Raw genomic sequence first — 26,622 nt, 5'->3', positions numbered from 1 at the left:
AGAAAGAACCAAAAAAGAAATGATAGAGATAAACAATATTGTAACAGAAATGAAGAACTGTCTTTGATAGTTTATTAGTAAACTGGATAAGACTGAGGAAAGAATCTCTGAGCTTGAGGATATCTCAATAGAAAACTCTAAAACTGGCAAGCAAAGAGACAAAAAGACTGAAAAAAAAAGGAATGGAATATTCAAGAATTGTGGGACAACTACAAAAGGTATCACGTATGTGTAATGGGAATACCAGAAGAGGAAGAAAGAGAGAAAGAAACAGAAGAAATATTTGAAACAGTAGTGACTGAGAATTTCCCCAAATTCATGTCAGTCACCAAACACAGATCTAGGAAGCTCAGAGAACATCAAGAAAGATAAATGCCCCCCAAAACTACACACTGGCATATCACTTTCAAACTACAAAAAAATCAAACATAAAGAAAAAACTCCTGAAAGAAGCCAGAGCAAGAAAGCATCTTATCTATAGAGGAGCAAAGATAAATATTACATGTGACTTCTCCCCAGAAACCATGCAAGCAAGAAGAGAGTAGAGTGAAATATTTAAAGTGTTGAGAGAAAAAAACCCCACCAACCTAGAATTCTTTACCCTATAAAATTATCCTTCAAAATCGAAGGAGAAACAAACACTTTCTCAAACAAAAATTTAGGAACTTATTGACAACAGGCCTGCCTTGCAAGAAATGTTAAAAATAGTTCTTTAGAGAGAAGGAAAATGATATAGGTCAGAAACTCAGATCTACCTAAAGAGAGAAAGAGTACTTAGGAAGGAAAAAGTGAGGGTAAAGTTAAAACTTTTATTCTTCTTGTCCTTAATCTAACATGTAAGAGTTAGATGGGATCTCTTGAGAAGTGTGTACAATGGCCCCCAAACTGTCTGCCTGAAAGATGGGAGGCTGGATGCTTACCCAACGGTTCTCATCCCTCAAACAGCAGTTGAAGGTGGCCCTGAGGCTCTTTATCCCCAAACACCTCCAGGCTGCACTGGTATCACTGCTACACTCACCTGGTTCGGTGCATTATTCTTACCTAGGACACTTTAATGGCTTTTGACCTCAAGTTTCTTTTCTATTACAACTCATTCTAGCCATTGCTAAAGACTGAAGTACTTAAAGTGTCATTTTTCAATGTAAGACATATTATCTTTTTCTGTTAGTTTCCTAATAAAGTACCAATTATTTGACATGCTATTCAAGGCCCTTTATTATCTGGCCCAAATCTTACTTTTGTTGACTCTCTCCATTTATGCTCCCACCACTTTGGACCAGATCACTTCCCAAATTGCCTTTTCTTATTTTTAAGTTTTTGCTCGTGCTCTGTTCCTCTCCTGGAATGCCTTCTCCATATCACCACTTAACAATCACGCCTATATCTTAAGACTCTACTTAACCAATACTTCCCCCATGAAGCTTTGAACACTTTAGCCGGGAGTACTTTCTCTTTTAAACTCGTTCATTATAGTATTTTAACCTTCTTAAAACTCTTCTCACATGCTATCTTGTATTAGTTAATTGTTAGATACTTTGTCTCCATGATTGCATTGTTTCTTAAGGGCACGGATTATGTCAAAATAGTATAAATGTGTCATTTATAACTAATATCTAATGATTGCCACTAGGTGCTATTCACAATGCTAACTGCCTTATATATATTTTCTAACTTAACATCCACAACACCTTTTTATTATTTATTTATCTAATTTTTACTGGAGTATAGTTGCTTTACAATGTTGTGTTCATTTCTGCTGTACAGCAAAGTGAATCAGCTATATGAACACATATATCCCCAATTTTTTGGGTTTCCTTCCCAATTTAGGTCACCAAAGAGCATTGAGTAGAGTTCCCTGTGCTATACAGTAGGTTCTTATTAGTTCTCTATTTTTCACGTGGTAGCGCAACACCCCTTTAAAGGGGGAACTATTAACAGGCAGTGTTATATCCATTTTTACCAATGACGACTAGAGCTTGAGGAAGTTCAGTTACTTGTCAGGGTTACACAGTCAGCCAGTATCACAGCTAGAATTTAAACTCGGGCACATGAGAGCAGGATCTTTGTTTAATTCAGTCAAAACCTAGAAGAGCGCCAGGCACATGAAAGGCACCCGATAAGTATCTGTTGAGTAAGGTAATAAATTGTATTTCCAAAGCACAGTCTTCTTGAATATCATATAACCAGTAAATATTCTGCTATTATCATCTTTAAAAAATGGAGAAAATTGGTAGTTGTTCTCAACATTAGCTGAATAATATTAATGTTGCCCAAATACTGTTGTTGACAAGTAAAACGCGAAAATGCTAAGTTACAAAATATAGGTTGAAAAATAAAAATTAATTTGTTGATTTCAAGTAATAAACATGGTTTGAAATGTAATATAGTGCGTGGGAATATGGCAATCTATAGAATTCAGTGCTTTACAAGTCTTATCTTGACAACCTAGCAGCCATGAGGGCACCTAGTATCCAGATCTTGGTTTCTAAATACAATCCTTCAATAAGAGGAACTAGAGCCCTTTGAAGAATGGTTGATTCCAGGGCTGGGGCAGGGCAAATCCAAAATGAGCTTGCAGTATCTTGCGGTGTCAGAAAGTAAGGAATATGCTCATAAAAGGATAGGGAATGGTGAAAAAACACAGGAACCAAATGGCAGGAATTCCCAGTGGCCAAATCTAGGACAATTTAAGCAACCAAGATAAATAAATACAATAATGGAGTATAGCCCATAAAACATACACAAGTCCACAAAGATATAAAAAATAGAATAAATAAATAAACAAGTAGAAGAGACATCTTTTTCTTATTTTAGAACTGAAATTAATAAGTGTAGAAGGAATGATGGAAATAGAAAATCACAATGACACAGTAATAATGGTTGTAGGCGAGAATCACCAATGGGTGCTAAGATTAGTGGGCAAAAGTATGATGAGAAATAGGATATTTACATAGTGTCGTGGTATCTCTCCAAAGATAATTATTATGCAAAGGGGAAAGTAGTAACTTTACAGTGGCAAACCCGGCTCATAGACATCACCACAAGCAAGTGATCAGAGTGTAAAAGGACAACAGACATGATCTTCTGCTGTGATACACTGGGAAGGGCATAGCATTTGTGTGGTACTTTTGCCAAAAATACATAACCTCAATCTAATCGTGAACAAACATCAGGCAAACCTAAATTCAGAGACATTCTTCAAACTGTCTCACCATATTCTTCAAAAGTGCCAAAGTGGTGACAACACAGAAGGATCAAGTGGTCGCAGATTGGAGGAGACTGAGGAGATATGACAGCCAAATGCAGTGTGGGATCCTGGGTGGGATTCTGGACTAGGAAAAGAGCACTAGTGGAACAAATGGGGAAATTCTATTCGAATTTCTAATAAGTCTATAGATTAGCCAATAGCCAATTCACTATGGCTGTACAAGATGTTAATATTAAGAGAGACTGGGTGAAGGGTTTACAGGACTCTGTACTAACTTTTCAACTTCTCTGTCAGTTAAAAATTATTTTCAAGAAAAAGTTAAGGAGAAATCTTGTATGGTTTTATTAAATCCTGTTTTTTTTGTTTTTCAAAGATGGAGCCTTAATAATCTACCCAATATTACAGAGAAATCTGGGAGGCAGTAAGTCTAGATCTTGGATTATAGAATCAGAGTTTAGAGTTTTAAAAGCCCCTTGGAGAAGCATTCCGTACATCCACATCACTTTCAGGTGAGGAAAGCAAGGCCCAGGGAGGCTGAGTTACTAAAGTTTTGGTTCTAGAACTCAAGTCTTTGATCTATCCATTCATTTTTACTTCTACTTTACAACATTGCTGGATTCAAGTCCAAGAACTCTTTCAGTTGATTTAATTAATTCAATTTAGTCTAATTTCATAAGGTATTTTTACAAGAAATGTAATATTCTAATGTCTAATGTGTTTATAATGAAATTATGAAAATCTCGCTCAAGAAGAACAATGTTTTGCTTTTCATAAAACCTTGAGTAGCACTCTGAGAAGTAAAAATAAACTTTGACTCTAAGATTTGAACTTAGTTCAATAAACTTCAAATCAGTTTCAAGGAGCTCAGGGTTTGATTAAAATGCATTATTCCCTTTGGTTAAAGCCACCCTTTGATTTCTTCTCGCGTGTAGGTTCTCTCTTGCTTGTAGGTTCTCTCTTGCTTGGTTGTTTGCTTATACACACACACACAGTGCATTCATTAAAACATGATAGGTCACTTTATGTCATTTGGTATAATTGTCTGAGATGGCTTCGTGATATAATCATTGCCTATTAGGGGCCATAGCAAGACAATGGTAGTCTTGGCATTCAGCCCATGTTTTCCTCCAGTTTTTATTGCCTGTTAAGATTTCTATTCCTCAACAAAACCTGCACTTACCCCCTTCCACCCTGCAATGTCTGGGCTATGCATTTAACAGATGGCCTTGTTATACAATCAACTTTAATGGGATTAGACTGGATCATTGCATTTTAGAGATTCTTCCTTATCACAGCTGTTTCTTCTCTGAAATGCTATCCCTCAAATAATGTATGCGAGGTACTCCTCTGGTCAACCCTAGTTTTCCAGAAAGCACCAACACAGAAACCTGAACACATCTGTATTTTTTTCTTTTAGAAAAAGAGGATTCGGGTGCCAGAAATGAAAGTACTTATGACTGCTATTTATGTATATGTGTGACGACAATACTTATTGGAAAAAGTCTAAAAAATTACTGAGTGGTTAAGCTAGATGTTAGGAAAATTACTCCAAATATTTCTATGGTAGAACCTCTGTGTCTCTAGAGCTGAAACTCCCCATGTTGGTCCATTAAACTCTACTTTTCTCGGGTACCTGGGACCAAACTTCCAGAGTCATCTTCACCATCACTGCTCCCCACTCCTACCTCCTCCACGTTCCATTAGAGCCAGTCATTACCAAGCATTGCCTATTTCCTAGTTACATGATTTCCTCAGTTCCTTCCTCTTAGCTGCCATCGTCATCACCCTAGTTTGGCCCCAGTTGATATGAAATGAAATATCCTTAAATGCCTACGGGGCTGAGGGAAGAGAGTATTCTCCATCTTTGGTACCCAGTAGATCACAGTAGTGAGATATGGGAGAAGTCCCTTATGCCTCATCTCCCACTTAGGGGCAGAAGTAGGATGGGCTGAGTGGTGGAATTACATCATAGCAGGGCAGCAACCTCATCATATGGGCAGAAGCTTCTAGTGAGGGTCCAGAAACAGGAATCTGATGAGTGGTTCTCAACCTGGCAGAGTCCCAGTAGTTATGTTCTTATTCTCATATTCCTATTTGTCAGGGGCAGGGGAAGCAAAGGTAGTAGTGTAAATTAAGATTGGGGACCATGGACATTGAATAAGCAAAAGAAAATAGTATCAACTAGTGTAATAATATCAACTAAGAAAAAGAATACCTCCAAAATATAGTCTTGTTTTAAGACTTGATTGAAGAGCTACCATTTATTAAACTGTGCTCTATACAATCTCATATTAAACACCTCACCTCATTTCATATTATATAAACAATCTCGTTTCATCTTTATACCAACATATTATTATTTGAATTTACCGATAAGGAAATTGCAGTTCAGAAAGGTTAAGGAATTGTCTTACTCTTACACAGCTAGAAAGCAGTGGAGTCAAGTTTCAAACCTGCGCCATCCATCTCCAGAATCCTAGAATGCAGCTTTTCAACATCTTACGTGGCCCAGCATGTCTGGGAAGTAAAGTAGCTTTGATTCTGTTTATGTTAGTCAAACAGGTTTTCTTTCCTATTCTAAGCCATTTTACAACATTTTGTAAAAATCCTCTCCCAACCTAGAAAGTGCTAGTACACACAGTCCAGTGATTATTATTTGCCCCATAATAGCAGATAAGGAATTGGAAGCTCAGAGAAATCAATTAACTTGTCCACTGCCATACAGCTTATCAGTGACAGATGGGAATCTGAACCCGGGCAGTCTGATTTCCTTTCCCCTTCACAGCCACTCTGCCAACTTTAATATGGTTATATTGATATTGGTTTGATGTTTCCCAAAAAGAAGTAGAGTGTCATCCAGATTTACCCTATATATTCTCCTGCTGTGTGTGTCCACACACATACACACACACACACACATATAAGTGTGAGTGTACCTATGGACATAGGAGAGAGATTCAGAAATAATATTCCAAGGAATATGAACTACATTTATCTTCTATGCAGTGGCTGGCATGCTTTGGACTCTTAATGCTCAGGAGTATGCTGTAATTGCAATAATGTCAGCAATATAATTGGCCTCATGCCTGATTTTGCCAGCATTCTTTTCTTTTGCTAAGACAAGAAGACTAAGTGTCTGGTCCTGCCCAAATACAGAGCATCTGTAACTTGCAGAACAGATCATGTGACAAAGGGTAAACGTCCATCAAACCACCTTTGCATGTCTGTGCTTTTGATTATTTTCAAGGTACCAAGTGATCTGATTTCTAGTCAGTCTGGGGGGATGAAACAGCTGTAATTCACAATTAATACATATATCAAACATCACGGTCAACCTTAGTCTTTCTCCCCATGAAAGGCAGCGGGCTTGTGTCAAGAACATGTAAAGAGTACATGCTGCTCTCTAACGAATGGGGCAATGTGTGTGCCCCGCCATTATCATAGGTAGGTTTCACAGCAGCCTTGCCCAGAAATGGGTCAGTGGCAGGCAGTGTGGACCAGAGGAAGCACCTAAAATGAGGGAAAATTGTTCACCTCAGGAATGGGAAAAACAACCCCATCAAAAGCCATCACTTTGGATACACACACTTTTTCAAGTGTGTTCCACTCCATAACAACTCCGAGTGGTTTGACGCATTTCAGTTCAGAATTTCAAATCTGTTATTGGCTTTTGTGTTTGTTTTCTCCTGAATTCTGCAGGTGACCAGGTAGATAAAGTGACAAGGTTTGAAATTTTGTTTCTGTTCTATTTAGAATGGAGGACCTGGAACAGGGCCACTGAGAGCCCACACCATGCCTGTGTGTGAATTTAAAGGTGCATCTGCTCATCCCAAGGGAAGGGAACCACCTGGTAAGCGAACCTGCCCCCTACCTGCCCCTGGTGGGACACAACCTGTACATCATTGGCTGCAGCCCGGGTCACGAAATTAGCTCCGGTTCTGGAAGTATGTCAGGGGCTGTGCAGGTGCCTGTACATGGAGCTTACAGAGACTGTGTATTTTCCTCAGCTAATTCATTTAATTAGGGCCAAATAATTACAAAATTTCTGAAGTCCAACAATATTTTCTTCATGATATACTTTTAAAATTTACAAACATAGTGTTCAGCAACATGCTTGAATTTTTTCAAGCGTTACATTATTATATTCCAAAAGAAGTCTTGCGTTTAAAGACAAACATTACAATGCTCATACTTTGTTATAATTCTCTGTCTGTCTTTCGCACCTAGAATATTAACTCTGGGAAGGCAGTGACTGTGTCTGCCTTGTCACAGCACAGTGTCTGGCACATAGTAAATACTACTACATATTTTTTAAATGAAGGAAGGAATTTCTTATTTTTCTTTTAGACCTTGAAACTAAAGGGACAAATATAAAATTTCTGATGAGCAGTTTAAAAACCATTTTTATTCCTTCATTTAAAAATACAACTTTTTCTTTTAAAGTACTTTCTTCACTTCTTGCCACAATGCTTATTTCCTAGGACCACTTTGTTTTGTTTGATAGGCGAGTCATAATGGGTATCTCTTGGGATACCTGCACAGCCCACAAGTCAACTCCGACTTTCTTTGGCAAACGTCACTCACCCTTTGCGTCGGAGCCTATGAGCTTTCCTTCCCCGGGACTTAGGACTGAGATAAATTATACACAGTCTCTTTGTGAGCGAGTACAACTGAAACGTGCAAGTGCTGGCGCTGAAACAGCACCGTGTGCTCAGAGGAATACAGTCTGCTGCGAGAGAAAAGCAGATGCGTAGAGAGAGAGACCAGAAAAAGGAAGTCCTGACAGTCTTAGATCCCAGTCAGTCCCTTCCAAGGTCTGGCAGAATCCCTGTCCTCAGGTTCCCTTGAGTTACTTCTGTAGCCTTCATGTAAGTAGCTCCTTTTATGGCTTAAGCCAGGTTAAGTGGGTCAATTCCTAACAAATGTGATAATATATTTTAAATGAAAAGTAAGTGAGGCATTGTTTTCGGTGCAAAGATAACTTCCAGGAAATGTAGGGCAGTGCAAGAAAAACTGAATAGTTTCAATGGGACTTTCTTAACATCGCCAGATGAGGCAAGAGCAGGTGGTATACCCTAGCATCACTACACAGAGGCAGTCTGGAGAAAAGAGCTTCAGGTTGGTTTGACGGCCGGGCGAAGAATAAATGAAATGCCAGAGCTCAGCTAATAGGTTCTTGCCAAAACAGAACTTCGCGCATCTGTCTGCTGTGAGCACGGGAGCCAGGCAAAAGGACTCTAGGGCAGTGTTTCTCAAAGTAGGGTCCTGGGTAAACATACAAATCCCTGAACCCCATTCCAAACCTGGGAAATCAGAATATCTGAGGGGGTGCCATGCATTCAGCCTTTATTAATAGGCACAATGGGCAACTGGTATGCACACTGTCTCGGAGCTTTCTACTCAGGATGTGGTGTGAAGACCAGCAGGGATGGTGTCACCAGGGAACTTCTGGAAATGAGGGGTCTTTCCCACCCACCTGACCTACAGAGCCATGATCTGCATTTGAACAAGATGACCAGGTGATCGAGATGTTCATTAAAGTGGGGGAAACCTTGCTCGAGATCATTAGTTCCCTGCTTGGTTGTACACTGGAACGACCCAGGTCACTTAAACACATTACTGTGGTCTGAGTTTTACCCCCCAGAGAGTTTGAATTAACTGGTCTGGAGGGTGACCTGCGCATAAGCACTTTTAAAAGTTCCCCTAAATGATTCTGATGTGTAGCCAAGATTGAGAACCATTGCTTAACAGGGATGACTAGATACATCCTAGAAGAAGGCATTCAATTTGTTGAATGGATTTCGAAACTCATGGACGGGACCATAGTCTGAAGACAGATTTCTTTTGATTTGAAGGAGCAGGACCCCAGAGGGAAAGAAAATTGTATTTCTTTTTAAGTTCCAGAAAGAGCTGGTTTGGAAAATCATAAAGAGAGACCACAGAGGAGGAGAACTCAGAGTTTACAAAGTGAACTATGGAGTCTAGAAAGCATGCCACCCAATAACCTTTGGGGGAAAAGAGGGCTTTTGCTACTTCTTAAGAAAAACCCAAGAAGACTGCAACCCTCTTAGGTGCTGGAGTAACAGATGCCTAGGTGGAAAATTAGCAATGGCTAAAGGAATAATCTAGGATAAGCATAAAGGCAATCTCAGAGACCTGAAGACCCCAACCTGCGAGTCCCAATCGTGGCACAGAAGCATTTGCTGAGAGTCAACCAGAAGAGGCCAAAATGGAACAGGGAGGACCCAGGACGTGTGGAACTTTTGAGCAGTGGCCATTACGCAGACCATTGGATTAATCACCGAAGCTTGAGCAACATGTCAGAGACCATGAGAGACTGAGCTATCCTTCAGCCAGAGGCCAACAAGTACAGATGACGTGCTTGGTCCAGCACCCCTTTCTCCGTCCCTAGACAAAAGGCATCCCCTTTGCTACTCCATTCCTTGGGAGAGTTGCTGCAGAGGGAGGAAAGAGGGAGTCTTGAATCCAAATGAATACTTACCCAAGTGACATTAAATCTGAATCTAGAAGTGACTGCAAGATTGAGGTTTTCCACCATAGGAGAAATGGAGGCTTGAGAGCTAAATGGGATTCGCTTATAGAAAAATGAGGAAAGTTCCACGTCTAATTCCTGAATTATGCCTGCAAATTTCACATCTGCTACACTAGCTAGTAGGATCTAGTCACCTGCCCATAAGGCAGTTTTCCTCGCATTAAGTCCCTGGGACTTGGTATCAAGATTAAAAGGCTTCTTTGAATGGCGCTCTTTTTGCAAGAAAATGAGGATGAGGGGAAATGTTGCACGATCATGAAGCACAAGACACCTATATCTGAGAGGCAGAACTGGGACCAGAACTCAGGTCTACTGTCTAAGATGCACTGATGAACTCTGAAAGCCTCAAGGCTATCTTGAGGTTAAGAAATCAACTAAGTGTCATAACGGTCCTGTCTTAGTAAAGAGCATTTACTCTTCACACAGGTGGATACACTGCATTAACGTCATTCATTACTGTAAAGTGAATCAGCCTCAGTGGATAAAGTTATTGACTAGTGAATGGCCTCAAATGACTCTTTTCTGATTGTTAAGAAGGGCTGAAAAAGATGTAGTTAAGAGATGACCAATTACTGACACTGTACTTACTTCCTCTGTTCTCTGTCTCACTCGTTTACCCCCCTCCCTGGAGGGAATATTCTTTGAGAGAAAAGTTGTTTCATGTTTCTCTCCTTCCTGGCCCTTATTTAGAAGACTTCAAAGGAAATCACTAGACTTGACTATGTGATTGATACATCCTATATTTCCCTCACCTTGTGGAAGGCATGGCCATTCTCTGTCAGTTCCCTGGTACTAAGGGAAGACTATGAAGGGCATAAGGAATAGCAATAACTTTCTAAAATAACTGTTTCTCAGGACTTCCCTGGTGGCACAGTGGTTGGGAATCCATCTGCCAATGCAGGGGACACGGGTTCGATCCCTGGTCTGGGAAGATCCCACATGCCGTGGAGCAACTAAGCCCGTGCGCCACAACTACTAAGCCTGTGCTCTACAGCCTATGAGCCATAACTACTGAGGCCACGTGCCACAACTACTGAAGCCCACGTGCCTAGAACCTGTGCTCTGCAACAAGAGAAGCCACCGCAACGAGAAGCCCGTGCACCACAACAAAGAGTAGCCCCTGCTAGCCTCAACTAGAGAAAGCCCGTGCAGCGATGAAGACCCAACACAGCCAAAAATTAAAAAAATAAATTTAAAAAGTAAAATAAAATAACTGTTTCTTTAAAATTGTGACCCAGGAATTGAATTTCATTAATCATCCTGACATAGTTTGGGAAGAAATCACATAGGGGATCTAATTTTTGGATTATTTAAAAGTGAATATATTATGTATGAGACTCCCCTCCCCAAAAGAAAACCTAACCAATCATTGATTAGGCTAGTATAATATAACCCAAGAAAATGAATTTCACTAGATGCTCTTGCAATTGCCACAAGGAGGACCCATTCATATACAATATAATTCTAAATCCGCTTTGAGCCCACTACAACGTCTATGTTAGTGCCATTGAAAATTCCTGGCAAATTTATAAGAATATGTTGCAGTATCCTTTTTGCCTAATCCTGGAGGGGAAGAGAAAGTCAAAGGATTGAAATTAGTGATGTATATTTAGGCAGTCAGCTTATTGGAGTGATGACCCAAACCAGCAAATGCTCTACATATGGAAAATACTCAATTAGGGGAGGGCTGATGGAAAGAGACAAGGTCTCAATAAAGGGTTGAAGCTGTCAGTGAACTGTTAATGATTTCTAACTATTTCTTGAAACCATCTTAAAATAACCAACATAAAAGGGAAAATTGAACCACAAAACCAAGAAGTCTAATGTTGTCTGTTAACAACCCCGATTATTGAAACAATCCTTTAAGACAAATCTGTATTTTCATACAGCGTACATAAAACATGAATTATCTCACTGGGCTGTATGGATCTCCACTGAATCCTCACTGTGAATTAAGCATTCAAAAATTGGTAATGATCTGTATCACAAACCAGTTCTTTATGCTTTGCTTTAATAGTCATTCTATCTTCGGAAAACCCCCAGACGTGGCTGGAAACTATTTATGTTCCAAAACCATGAGCTTATGACAGAAATGCTGAGGTGCATAAGTCAATTCATAGGAGCTGTGAACTCAACAGGGAATTATGGGGTTAAAATTGATTGCTCTGAAAAGTTATCTGATGTAGGCTGTCCTTGTCAATGGATACCAGATTACTGAGGAGTTTCAAATAACAAACTTTTGTTGCAAAGTTGCTAAGTTTTATGTCCAATGCAGTTTTTAAAAAGCCATCTTGCTTTTTTAACTTCCTCTCTTGACAGGAAAAGGAGTGTTTGTTTTGCCTGTCTTCAGAGTCTCATGAAAGTTGCTTTGGAATGGTATCCAAAGAACCCGTGTGATGGGAAAGCTTGGCCTTAACCTATACAAGAGAACTGCTTAAACACGATGCATCGTCCAGAGAATAGCTCTTTCTAGGAAGCAGACTCTGTTGTAGGAAAAGAAAGAAGGACTTACCTGGGTAATCATTCTTGTCTATGTCAGAATCTCCTCTTAAAGTAAAGCCGAATCCAGAAGGGACAGCCTGTGAGGCCCACACTCCTTGCAGAATTTGGGAAGCCTTGGCGTTTAAGCCATTCTTGTTACCGTTGTAAATGAGCACTTTGCCTCTTTGGTCCTTGCCTGCAAAGGGCGCACCGATGGCAATGTCTACAAACAGAGACACACAATTTTTCAATAAAGAAGAGTATTTTAGAAAGAGAAATAAGTACAATTGAAGAGCAGTACCAAACAGCCCAAAGGGCTTCTTAAGTTTTCCATGAAACTCTGTAGTACTGCAACAAGAGGAAATTATTTGTTGTCTTTCATCCATCCAAGAAATATTTATTGAGTGCCTATAACGTGTTGGGCACAGTGGCTTCAACGGCGAACCAGACACTGCTTTTCAAAAGTTTATATTCTGGTGCAGGGAAGAGACAAGTTGAATAAAGAAATAATCAAGAAAAGATAGAAAGTGACAAATGCTATGCAGAGAATCTTAAAAATATTGGTGCGATGGAGAGTGATCGGATTGTTATTTTAGATGAAGTGGTCAGAAAAGGTGTCTCTAAGGCTGATCTTGAAACTGAAATCTGGGGACAGGATGGAACTGACCATGTGGAATCAGAAGGAAGAGCATTCCAGGCAGAAAGAATGACTGTGCAAAGGCCCAAGGATGCAAGGAGCTTGGCCCACCTGAAGAGCAGCCAGAAGGTGATCTGCGTGGGAGCGTAGTGAGTAATAGGGAAGAGCTGGGTCAGATTAATGGGCTGGCTGGACCAGATGAGGCACCTTTGCAGAGTACTTAAGAGTTTCTTGTTAAAAGAAATAAACAGGGCTTCCCTGGTGGCGCAGTGGTTGAGAGTCCGCCTGCCGATGCAGGGGACACGGGTTCGTGCCCCGGTCTGGGAAGATCCCACATGCCGCGGAGCGGCTGGGCCCGTGAGCCATGGCCGCTGAGCCTGCGCGTCTGGAGCCTGTGCTCCGCAATGGGAGAGGCCACAACAGTGAGAGGCCCGCGTACCGCAAAAAAAAAAAAAAAAAAGAAATAAACAACCTCTTTCACAAATATTATATCCTTGAATGATTATATCATCCCATGATGTAGGCAAGACCCGTTTCATAGTCGTTGAGGACTCTGGGAAACCGAGAGAGAACCCTATCGCCTGTCTCCCTGTTAAACATAGCAGTGAATGAAAGCTACCTTCCATATGTTGTGTTCATCAGGGTTGCTCTAAACAGTACACCTAACCTAAGAGGTTTACATGGAAAAGAGCGCCAATAGCACAGTAACACAACAGCCCGAGCTGCGGACGATGGTATGTGTCCTCATTTTGTCATTCATCCATTTGTAGTTGTTCCTAAGTCTGATAAGACTGAATGAATTGTAAACTGATTTTCACTACATAACAAGGATCATAAATCCACTTTCACTTAACAGGTAAGGATAAACTATCAAAAAACTCAGATCGTTGTGGAAAATAAAGATATTGTCATATGGTAGGTGGAAAGGGGTACTTTCTTCACATCTTCCGAGTCAGTGAATTTATATCTGTCCCCTGGTTACATCTCATTTTGGCATCATTTTAAGGACACCAAGGCTCAGAGAGGCAAAACCCCTCTTAGGTTGTTAGAAATGTTTCTCTTAGCTCTTAAAAGTATCATTAAGGGCTTGAGAGAAAAGACAAATAGAAGAGATGATGAAAAAGATGACTACACAGATAATTTAGCATTATTTATTTCATTTGGTGCTCAGGGATAGGGCAGTTTTTGAAAGCAACAAATCAGTTAAAGATGAACTTGTCTCTTTTTAAAAATGTTTCCCTGGAACCATGAGCCTTTAGTATGCATTTATGTCTTATGGTACTTTAAAAGTTACTAACTATACACTGCTGAGACGTGTTTTTTCAAGGAAATCGTAAAAGTACGTGACCAGTTGCTGAAGGTATTAATGAATACTTTGATTTGATGGGAATACTCTCTAGGCTATTTTGTTGGAGCAAATTCCTGTTACTCCCTGGAACTTCAAGAAACCCAGTCTACCTTGGTTCTTAACTAAAAGGTCCTGAAAATGTATGCAAAATTTTGTGTGAGCTGGCATGTTTTTCTGAGGAGAGGGTACTTAGAAGGCATTCATAAATTCCTAACTTAAAGAACCACAAACCTAAACTAAGAATTTAACACTGCTTAACAACGAACATTGAAGGTGCCTTTAAGCTGAAGTTGAGAGATCAATTACAATTCAGCATAACCTGTATGTAAGCCATATGAGTTACTCAGAAGGCAATACACTTGCTAATATATCAACATGTATTTATTTGTTTTGACTCTGTACATATAGTACATTCTCTAGCTCTCTTCAGGTCATAAATCTATACGTCAATTTTAAAAATAATTGCTGTTTGTTTAGAGCTGTCATATGACACCCTAAATCAACATGAGAAAATTTCCATGTAGCATCTATATTAGCCAAAGCTAAAGTTTAAATTGCCTTGATTTTGGATAGTTTATTAAAGACCAATCAGAAGAACTGTACCACACACACCACTGTGAAGTCTCTTGTTTCCGTCATGCAACAGTAACATGAGACTGTGGCACATAAGTAATTTCCATGCATTGGTGTAAATTACCATTGTATCCATCTTGGTTCAGGTCTCCTAAATGTGCCAAAGCACTACCGAATCTCCCGAAAACGTCAGTGCCTGCGAGGATCTGCGGATTTCTGAAGACCAGCACGTTCACTTGCAAGTACAGGTAAACTTGCCCTACTTCTCTGGGGTTGCTCTCAAATTCACGTTCCATAAAGAGAGGTGCCCCGATCAATATGTCATCCATTCTGCAGGGAACGAAGAAGGAGGTCAGCACAGACATGAGATGCTGTTGGGTAGATTTCTAATCAACTAGATTAGTACATTTCCACTGGTATATTTCCTTTTCCAAGGGATATCTTACAACTGTCATATTTCTTTCATTGCTTTGTTATGTCTACGGAATAGAATGCTGTAAGAAAATAAGAGTTGTTAAATTATCACACTGAACTTTTTAGCTATGCTAAAAATTACTACTTTAAGAAAACCACAGCTATTTCACCCTTTTCAGCTCTTTGGTGCATTTCCAGAAAATGTACAAGTAAAACGTATCAGAAAGACCAAAATAGGTTTTTCTAAACGTGGATGAGAATTTGTCTACAATTTAGTTAACTCTACATTTATATTATGAAGTTTTCTTGCAGTAATAAAGTTTAAAATAAAGTCTGTCCTCCTCTTTTCTCTTGTTACCTCCATTCAAATAAAACAGAGGCCAGAGAAGGTTCTCATACTGGCTAGAAAGCTAGAAAACAAAATTTTCCTCCCAAATGCGAATTTATAGTTTTTCTTTGTAGATGTAGATATTATAGCAGACAACCAGTAGATAATTTTTCAGGCTGAAAAAATTTCAAGAAAGAGATAGCAATTGGATTGCTACACACTTAGGTAAAACGTTTTCTTAAAAATGTTCCAAATGGGAACATCCCTGGTGGTCCAGTGGTTAAGATTTTGCCTTCCAATGCAGGGGGTGAGGGTTTGATCCTTGGTCGGAGAGCTAAGATCCCACATGCCTCATGGCCAAAAAACCAAAAGATAAAACAGAAGCAATATTGTAAAAATTCAGTAAAGACTTTAAAAATGGTCCGCATCAAAAAAAAAAAAAATCTTAAAAAAAATGTTCCAAATGCATTTACTTGCCGTGCTTCTGTGCTCTATCTAGGCCAAGAGTAAGGCAGGGATTGGGGCTGCTCCAGGCCTCAGGCTTTGCCCTGGAGGAACCTGGTTGCCTCTCTTTCTGTTATGATTATTGTCAGTATGAAGAGACATTTGTTAAACACCTAATTGTGTGTGTTGCTGCCTTGTAGTTCAAAGACGTCTAAAACCACTGGTTCTCTAGTGCAGAGATTGAGCAGGGCCATTTTGGAGTTCTAGAAATGCAAAGACCTATGCTTGTGAAAGATTAGCACATCCATGGGATCTTTGGATTCTTGGACTATTATCACAAGGTTGATTTATTTTCGTAGAAATAGATTTCCCTAGATATTTAAGTGTAAGGCTTCTAAAATGCTCTAAATGCCAAAAAAGGAGAAAGACATTTGTTCTTAATTTATAATTGTGTTCTCATAAAGCTGAGAGACAATAACTGTCTTGGATTCAATTGATTCAATGTGCCTTGTGCAATATTTTGCATTTAGTGTCAATAATATTTTATGTTAGCAGTACCACTTAAGAGTCACAATATATATTATTGTCTAGGCTGGTGTTTTTAAATCTTGATTTGCAACTCATTAGTGGATTGTGAAATCAATTTAATGGGTCTTGACAAGCAATTATAAAAAATGAAATAGAATACAATAGAAAATATGAGTCAATGCATTACACATACTAAGAGTGAATACTGTTCCATGAAACCTTTTGTTTCAGTTGTGTGTGCGTAGTGGGTTGCAATGTTAAATGTATTTCTGATTACGATCCCACAGGGCCAAAAACTCATTGAAAGACCGTTGCGGTAGGCCATGCGTGCTATTAGGCTATTTCAAAATTTACTTGTCATATCCTTTTTTAGAATATACCCAATTCAAGTTTAAAGTTTTAAAAATATTTATTAGTAAAGACGTTCTTTACTGAGCTTCCGAAAAAGTAGTTGTGTAACAGACTGGGTGCCATTCTAAGAATATATAATATATATAAAGTATATCATATTTTATACATATACGTGTAATCTCAAGAAAGAATAATGATGAATCAATATTTATGATGAGGTTTTCACTAAAAACCATCTTTTCTGTTTGTGTCATGTTGGTAGTTTGGATGAGATCTAAGTTATTATGTAAAGGCATTTTATAAAAGTAGGATATACACACTAAATTTCATCTTATCTGAAATGTCCAATATTTGAGCACAGTTTTCTTTACATCTCTGTGTAGCATTCACCAGGTTTTATTTGTGTCTCTTTTTTATGTCTAAAAAAGTATTATGTCCACTCTAATTATACAATGCAAGGTGCAGGTTCTCATTCTTTCACATGTTCTTTGAGATAAAACATTATAAATATTTCCCTGAAGAGCAAAGCATAAATATAGTGATAAACAGAGAGGGGGGATGAGGGAACCCATCAGTGAGAATATTCATTATGAAGAATCTGAATTCAAGTTTTCTACAGCCAAATGGTGTTTAATATGTTGATTTAACATATAAACTTCTCTGTTTCTTCTTTTTTCACAATAGTCCATAGTGCATGCTAATGCCTGTGACTGATTTGCAGAATGCAGGTTAGGAGGCTGTATACTAGAATTGATATCTAATCAATATAATTGTTTTATGATAGGTGAGAACAAATATAGCTTATCATTTATGTTACAGAAATCAGTTTAATTTGCAATTTCTTTATGTTTTAATTTTCTAGATTTTCTACTTAATTGAATCATGATTTCTCTTCTATGAGAGAACCCACTTGGAGTAAATCTAGCACCAAAACACAGTTACTCAAAGCTGCTTCCTTTCAAATAAATTTTCTCTAAAATGCTCTCAAGTTAACTAACTGCTAAGACTCTCTCTAAATTTAGTTCCTTTTGGCCCTGCAGGGGCTAAAACAATCCAATGGATTAAACTGTAATTCTTTTAATTTCTGAAATAGTATGAATATTTTGTTTCAAAAAGCCATAAGAAAATATAAAAACAGATTTGCTTGTTTAGGTTCAAGAGGAAAATACTTATCTCCCTTTGCTGTTAAATTTGTCCAGAAATTCCTAACAGAGTTTACAGTGAAAGATTTTGTAGTTCTGGCTATCTTAAGATAACTGAAGTTAATTTCACCAGCTTGTTTATGTTTTACAAAATAGTCACAGGCTTGACAAGATCAACCACCAACCAGCATGCACGTTAACTGTTTGGTCTAAACTTTTGCAGTCCACTCGTAACACCTGGAGATTTTTTAAAATAAAAAAATATTGGGGAAATCCCCACCAGTTTATTTATTTGGTCACATTACTTAATGACACTGTCTTTTTTTTTTTCCCTGATGGTGGGTTTTGGAGCATTTGTAGGGACTTCGCTTTAGTTGCACAGTGGATAGAGAGGATGACATACACTGTGAAAGAAACTTCACTAGGTAGTCTCACGTACAGTAGTAGTACTTAGTTCTCTCTCGGATGGAGAGAGGGAAGTCCGGTTCAGTTCCACAAAATGTGAGTCCTAACTTCTGAACCATGAATGATCAACTAGATGAGTGATGCTCTCAATCCTATTCTGAGTCACTGTACAACATCCACTCAGGTCCAAGACTTGAAAGATTCAGGCTATTAAAAAAAAAAAAAACAAAAAAAAAACTATTGGAAAATTAGAAATTGGGTAAAGAAAAGGAATTAAATCTCAATTCTGTTATGAAACTCTGCTGATTAATGCTCACTTATAATTCCTTAATCACTGATAAATGCTGGGAAAGCTAGAAAGGGCTTTGTGAATTTTTTAAAAATTGGAGTTATAGACTCTCTAAAATTATTTATGAGTTAAACTAATGACTTGGTCAAATGCAGCAGCCTAGTATGGCTACTTTGAATATAATCAAACAAACTGATTTTTCTTATATGCCATGATGCTAAAAACCATTCATAACTGAATTTTTTATCAGTCAGTTGTTTTTAGCATCATCAAAGACAATCTTAAAGTTCTTTGGGTGAAAATAACTGAAATTATGGTTTTATATTTTTATAAAGTGGAAGTGTGAGCTTGTTTATAAGAATAATGGAAATTAATAAAATGCACACTTAATAAACAGATTCTTATCAACAAGCAAAACAGAGTAAAAACTTAAACACATGTATATGCTATTCTTCTACCCCAACCCTTATTTAAGGTCATTGAAATCCATGTGTATTCTATATGTGTATGTATATGTATATCTGTATACATGTTATAGACAATATCTGTATGTTTTTACATGAATATGAATATAGATAGGTCTATATGTGCATATATATGTGGAATCTATAAAGTGAAATTCACACAAGTAGAGTGGTGCTTACCACGGGTGGAGAGATTGGGGAAATGGGGAGATATTAGTCAAAAAGTACAAAGTTGCAGCTATGTAGGATGTATAAGTTCTAGAGGTCCAGTGTACAGCATAGTGGCTATAGTTAATAATACTATATTGTATACTGGAAATTTGGTAAAAGCATAGATCTTAGGTGCTCTTACTATACAGATACCCCCCCCACACACAGTAACTATGTGATGGATGGACCACCCAGTTGGATGATACAGATGAATCACATAGATGGAGATGTTAATTAGATTGAATGCAGTCATCATCTCACTATGTATATGTATATCAAAACATGTTGTCCACCTTAAATATACACAGTTTTTAATTTTAAAACTATTTCACAGGTTATTATTGGGCTTCTTCAGTGACAAGTATACTAATTTATGTTTCCCAATTTTTAAAAGTAAGTGAGAGGCATGTCCGTCATTGTACTCACTTACTAGATTAAAAATTCTTAATTCTTACAGATTTTAAACCCTTGAAGACTGAAATTATATATATGCTTTCCTACTAGGTATTTTATAGAGCTTAGTAAAGAGTTCTCTGTATATAAGTGAACAAAAAATGTATAAGGTAAGTCAGCAAAAATTCTGTGAACTAATCAAGACCTTCCCCTACTTAGTGTGTGCTCTTGGGCAATTCACTTAACTTTTGTGTCTCAGTTTCCTCATTGGTGAATTTTAGGTAGTTTCATTGGATTGTAGTACAGATTGTCCTGTGCTATTAGACTTATTACACATAAAGGTACTTTGAGAGAAATAAAAACACTGTCTGCTAATCATTCATGATAAAGATAAAATGTGATTGCTTAATAGCATGTTAAGTTCTTCAATTGTTTCAATGGAGAATCAAGATTTCTGCATTTGAAACTGCCAACCAACTGAGGTTTATATCCAGGAAAACTTTATTTGAGATAGAGATTTGTGTTTGCTGCAAATCCCATTCTAGCCTTAGGGTCCCTGATAGAAATCTTGTCTGAAACTGAGAATGACAAAAGCACTCTTTCTCAAAACAAGGCCACACGTGTCCTGACATGGAGCCATCACAGGAGCTTAGGAAAAGTCACTGACGCATGATTTACTGCCTTTTTTTCCCTCATTCTGCTAAGATTTCTGAGGGATTACAGGTTTATGTCTCTGCCCTGATGGCTTGTTTTGTACCTTCCCTGGGGGTGAATATCCACCCCAGGAGGTGAGGACACAGGCTGTCACAGTAATTAGTGGTTTTCAGGCCCCCCGTCCTGGGATCAAGTATAAACCTAGAAACGCAAGATGCCATGTTTTCCCTATTTGTGTCTATCTGAAAGCCAACAATATCAAGTGATTGTTCTAGAAAAACAGATGCTGCAAAAATGATGGCAAGTTATATATGCATTATTGTAATCTCAGACTTCACGTGAGTTCTCTATCTTTGTTTGGGATGCAATGTTCTCAGTGGCTTCCAGAGCACACTCATTGATTATAGGAACATGAATGTACGTTGCATCTAAGTAATTAGAGCAGCAAACAATATACAGACTGAGAATCTATAGGTACTTTTTTCTTTAAGAATGACAATATTAAGATAATAGATGTATTTTTCAATGCAGTCTAAAGAATTCAGAATATACTACCCAATAAAAAGAAATGATGTGCATAGCAATTTTTAAGAACATCAAGAAAGAACAAATCATTACTGGAAAATTCCTATGTTTGAAACCAATGAGGTCCTTTTTTCACAAGTTTTCTTTTCTTTTTCTTAATGTGGCAAAAAAAAAAAAAAGTCCTATAAACGTTGTCACAAAACTTTAGACTAGAATGAATGTGTTTTCAGGAAGGACATGGTGCCCTGCAGGGCATATTGTGACACTGGGGGGGGGAAGCTGAAAGGATTGAAAAGGGAGTGAAATACAGAACGAAACACACTGGGTGATCTGTGCCCTAAAAAATGCTGCCTGGCTCCCAGGAGAGAAGCCCTCATGCGTGTTGTGTTGTTATCTGTTGAGGGAAATGTGTCTAACTTATCCCAAGGGTCAGTGTCGGACTTTTTGTTTTCACTAAAGAATGGGCTTCCTGTATCTGGACAGTACGCCATGTTTTGGACCTCAGGTTCTTCCTCCACCATTTTCTTTCTAAATGACTAAAAGGCTCTGATAACAGATACAGTCCATCCAGGTTGCTCATTTTGAGTGGCGGTCCTAACTGTTACTTCCTTTCCACAATTCAGACAGCCGAAGATTAAAGCAACTTCATTTTCAGTTATCTGCAGGATAAGATCTTATCCAGGATAAGATTTGCGTTCTTCAAAATAGACCCAGAGTGCAACCAGTTCTACTCTTCCTGCCACTGCTCTGGTCCAAGCCACTGTCCTGCCTCGCCTGGCTTATGGCAATGGGCTCCCAGAAGGCCTCACTCCATGGAGACCCAATGAACAGAGCATGGCTGCTAAAACCAAAGTGGGTGCAGGCCAGTCCCTTGCTTAGACTCCTCCAGGGGTTTTCAAGATGATGTGTCCTTCTTGGAAACAGACTCATTCTATCCATGGCAGAGTCCATGTGGTGCTGTGTAAAGCGGCTCACAGACTTTCTCTCCAAGCCTCTTTGATATTCCTTGACTATGCCAGCAGCTCCCCGCTCCACTGGGAATTTGGACACTCTTCCCCATATAGTGTTTTGCTCCCTCACCTAACCTAACACCCAGGCCTTCCCTGTTTACCTGAATAAAAATTGCATCCCTCCCAATTTTTTTCTATCCCCGTTCTGTTTTTTTTTAAGTTTCATTGATAGACTTTATTTTTTAGAGCAGTTTTAGGTTCAAAGCAAAATTGCACAGAAAGTACAGACAGTTCCTGTATACCCCCTGCCACAAGCAAGGCCTCCCCGACTGTGAACATCCTGCACCAGGTGGTACATTTGTTAAAACTGATGAACCTACATGGACATATCATCATCACCCAAAGTCCACAGATTACGTTAGGGTTCCCTCTTGCTGGTGTACATTCTGTGAGTTTAGAAAGATGTATGATGACATGAATCCACCCTTGCAGTATCATACAGAGTACTTTGACTGCCCTACAAAGCCTTTGTGCTCCACCTAATTCATCCCTCTTTTCACCATTAACACCTGGCAACCACTGATCTTTTTACTGTCTCCATAGTTTTGTCTTTTCCAGAATGTCATCTAGTGGATTCATATAGTATGAAGCTTCTTCATACTGGCTTCTTTCACTTAGTAATAGCATTTAAGGTTCTTCTATGTCTTTCCATGGCTTGATAGCTCATTTCTTTTTAGCACTGAATAATATTCCATTGTCTGGATGGGCCGCAGAATACTTACACATTTACCTACTAAAGGACATCTTGATTGCTTCCGGCCTTCTGTTTTTGTTTTTTTCCTGCGTAGTGCTCATCACCATCTAACATAATCTTTATTTGACTTATTTATTTTTTTGTCTGTAGCTCCCACCCGAACTACCGTATAACCTTTATGAGGGTGCGGGTTTCGGTTTTGTTCTCTGCTGTATCCCAGCACCTAGAACAGTGCTAGTGTGTAGAAGATGCTCAAGAAATATATGTTGAATGAAGGAATAATAAGCTATTTTCCAAAAGGTACAAAAGTTAGCAAATTTATCTCCAATCATACAGTACCGCATAATAAATAAAGTTCATTTCTAGCTATGTAGAGGTCATAGCTAATGTCTATCCATGATGTAGCCCAGATAAGGGAACATAGTTCAGATTTTTCAGATATTTGCTTCTTACCGAAATGTGAGCTCCATGAAAGCAGAGCCCTATTCTTCCTTAATCACTGCTACATTCTGGGCACCCAAGAACAATGCCTGGCATATGGTAGGTGCTCCAGCAATATTTATTGGACGAATGATCAGTTCATCTCAATTTTTTGGTTTTCTTATTTAATCATTTGTCTTATCTGTCAGTTAGGTGCTTTTCGTGGATCAGAGAGTTGCTTAATAACAATTTTCTTTGAAGTAATAACTTAAATACAACCACAGTTTATCATGCTGTTTGATTGAAGCTCAACTATAATTTACTGCCATAAACTGAAAAAAATAATATTATTATTTCATCTTCTGCATGGGGGTCACTAGTATGTTTGTTAAAGCACTGTCAGGAGAAAAAATATTTATGTGCAAATGTTTTATGAATATCATGTGCTAAAGGGTGAAGGCAGATGAGCAGATTCTTCAATGGCTATGGAAGTCAAATGGCCAAGGACTATTTAGTTCATAAAATCAAAGATAAAACTAAGTAAAATAGTCCTTTCTTAGAAGTGGCAGATGTGGTAAAGACATAAGAAGGGATGATAGAGAATTTTTTAGTAGATGTATCCTTTTGCCCTGGACTAAAAAAAAAAGTTAAAACAAGAGAGCCTTGATCTTGTTGAGGAAGTATGGAAGGATCTATTTCATGAAGGAAAAAATATAACATCTTTAAGGACGAATGTAATATCTGGTGAGTGAGGAAGTTCTTACAAACTTACCCATCATTGTTAACATCTGATACTGCAATTGTATATCCAAAGTAAGATGCCATCTGCAAAGGAAAACCATAAGATGATATATTTTGTGCTCAAAAAGTCATTTTTATAGTCATCTCTCAATTTTCCCTGAAAGATTAGCCACATTGCAGCACATTTTTGCATTTAAATTCATAGACCCTTGGACATGGACAGAGTCTTCGAGTCATTTAGTTTAACCCCTGACCTAATGCATAATGTCCCTCACAACACCCATGACATCTGCTCGGACATCCTCTGGAGATGTTCAACAATAAGCCCATTCAATTTGTAGATACAACTATTAGAATACTTTTTGCTAAAATTGGTCCTCCTGTATCATCTGGTCCTTAATGCTCCTACCTAGTTCTGCAATCTTGAATGTCACAGAATAAATCTAATTCCATTTCCATGTGAAATCTCCTATGGAAATGTTTTCAGTTGGCTTCCTATCTTTCTTAGGGATACAACATGCGATACCAAAGAAAAGATGATACCCCATGAGCACACTGACAGGAGAAGATAAGTAGGATGGACACCCTCTGCTTTGGACTCTTTATATCACTGAAGCATAAAAAGGTTTTAATTTGAGGGTAAACCACGTCTCTGTATCAATTCATATTGAGTTTATCGTCTGCTGAGGTTTCTAAGTCTCTTCTGAGTGTAACCAGTGTGCCTAATCTCTCTACATTCTAGCTCTTATATTTTTGTTTTCAACCTATGTTTTCAAGGTTTATAATCTCTTCAGATTTGGCCAATAGTTTTAGCTTGCCAAGATTTTTCAGTTCCGTATTCTGCCATCCAATGCTTTAGCTCAGTGGTCCCCAACATTTTTGGCACCAGGGACTGGTCTCATGGAAGACAGTTTTTCCACCAACCAGGTTGGGGGCGGGGCGGGAATTGTTTCGGGATGATTCAAGCACATTACATTTATTGTGCACTTTATTTCTATTATTATTACACTGCAATATATAATATATTGCAGTGTAATAATATACAACTCACCATAATGCAGAATCAGTGGGAGCCCTGAGCTTGTTTTCATTTGCCACTCACTGATAGGGTTTTGATATGAGTCTGCAAGCAATTGATTTACTATGGTCTCGGTGCAGTCAAACCTCTCTGCTACTGATGATCTGTATCTGCAGCCCCTCCCCAGAGCTAGCATCACCGCCTCAGCTCCCCCCTCAGATCATCAGGCATTAGATTCTCATAAGGAGCGTGCAACCTAGATCCCTCACATGCACGGTTCACAGTGGGGTTCACACTCCTATGAGCATCTAATGCCACCGCTGATCTGACGGGAGGTGGAGCTCAGGCGGTACTGCGAGCGATGGGGAGCGGCTGCAAATACAGATGAAGCTTCGCTCGCTCACCCGCTGCTCACCTGCTCTGCAGCCTGGTTCCTAACAGGCCACAGACCAGTACCAGTCCGTGGCCCAGGGGTTGGGGACCCCTGATTTAGCCAGTTTAGCTTCCTATCACCTACAAATTTAATCAGCCTACAGTCCCCTGGAAAGTGTGCTCCACAGAAGGCAGGGAGTTCCACCTGTGTTGTTCATTCTTCTCTCTGCCCTGTCTGACCAGTGTTTAGCTCAGAGTAGGTGCCAGGTGCTAGATACTCTTTGCAGAGGAAAAAAATAGATGAGTTACCAAGTGTAACACAATTATTTAATTCTCCCACCTTTTTTGTCTATTCCAAACATATACAGTTGCCGTAGACTGATTGTTTATGCCTCCCCTCCTCCAAATTCAAATATTGAAACGTAACTCCTTATATAATGGTATTAGGAAGTGGGGCCTTCAGGAGGTGATTAGGTCACGAAGGGTTGAGCCTGCATGAATGGGATTAGTGCCCTTAGAGAAGAGACCCCAGAGGGCTCTCTAGCCCTCCTTCCACCAGGTAAGGACACAGCAAGAAGACGGCTGTGAACAGGAGGCAGGCTCTCAGCAGATACCAAATCTGCCTACCCCTTGATCTTAGATTCCAGAACTGTGAGAAATAAATGTTTGTTGCTTTAGCCACCCAGTCTATGGTATTTTTATTATAGTAGTCCATGGGCTAAGACATGGGTGCCAGGTGCAAAATACTCTTTGCAGAGGAAATGAATGCCTCATTTAACTGCATCATGCAATAACTCAATTCTCCCACCTCGTTTCCCTATTCCAAACACATACGGTGAAATTCTTATTCCTGGGTGGCATTGTGTGATCTTCACTCAGAGGAATTTTATCACTTATGTATTAAGTTCTGAGGTTCAAGATTGCAGAACTAGGTGGTATTGAAGATGAGAAGTTACAGAAAGGCCAAATTTAACAATGTGTAAAGAGCTTTTAATGATAAAAATGTGAAATGAAAAGACAAAGGAGAAGTCTTGCCAGATTTCCATTAAACCATTAATTGTCACCACTTGGGAATCATGGTTCAAAATTTATAAATCCACCCAACTTCACTATCATCACAGCCTTATATCTCTATATTTACCACAAGAGTACCGTGAGGGACATTGTTAAATGCTTTGTTGAAAATTGCACAGTAACGGATAGACAAAGCCCCAATTTGGGGGAGGAAATGTCAAAAATGCTCTGTGTTCTTTAAAAAACTCTATTTGCTTGACAAATATATGATTCCGAATTTCTGTGTGTAGCTAAGAGTTGAGCATTTCAGGATCTTAAACCTGGATCCTCCTGGGATCCCGTGGGCCAAGATGTAACTTGGCTGGAGTCAAGTGTGAGGCTTGCTAGAAGCTCCTTACCCTGGGTT

At 38.9% G+C, this 26,622-nt stretch overlaps 1 protein-coding gene across 1 annotated transcript in view; it reads right to left on the bottom strand.

Moving 5' to 3' along the window:
* The window catches only part of ITGA8 (integrin subunit alpha 8), a 178,641-nt gene that overhangs the window by 106,640 nt on the left and 45,379 nt on the right, over positions 1-26,622 (bottom strand). The window contains exons 10-12 of the mRNA XM_022580578.3: positions 23,844-23,896; positions 14,925-15,130; positions 12,274-12,465 (exon numbers count right to left, since the gene is read on the bottom strand). Of these exons, the coding sequence (XP_022436286.1) occupies positions 12,274-12,465; positions 14,925-15,130; positions 23,844-23,896 (451 nt within the window). The remainder of the gene's footprint in view (positions 1-12,273; positions 12,466-14,924; positions 15,131-23,843; positions 23,897-26,622) is intronic.

The sequence above is a fragment of the Delphinapterus leucas genome, chromosome 2 (assembly GCF_059928025.1).
Source record: "Delphinapterus leucas isolate spDelLeu-1000000601 "Yukka" chromosome 2, BTC_Dleu_Yukka2, whole genome shotgun sequence".
NCBI classification, from domain to species: Eukaryota; Metazoa; Chordata; class Mammalia; order Artiodactyla; family Monodontidae; genus Delphinapterus; species Delphinapterus leucas.
The sequence above is the reverse complement of the archived record's forward strand: the minus strand, read 5'-3'. Positions and strand labels throughout refer to the sequence as shown.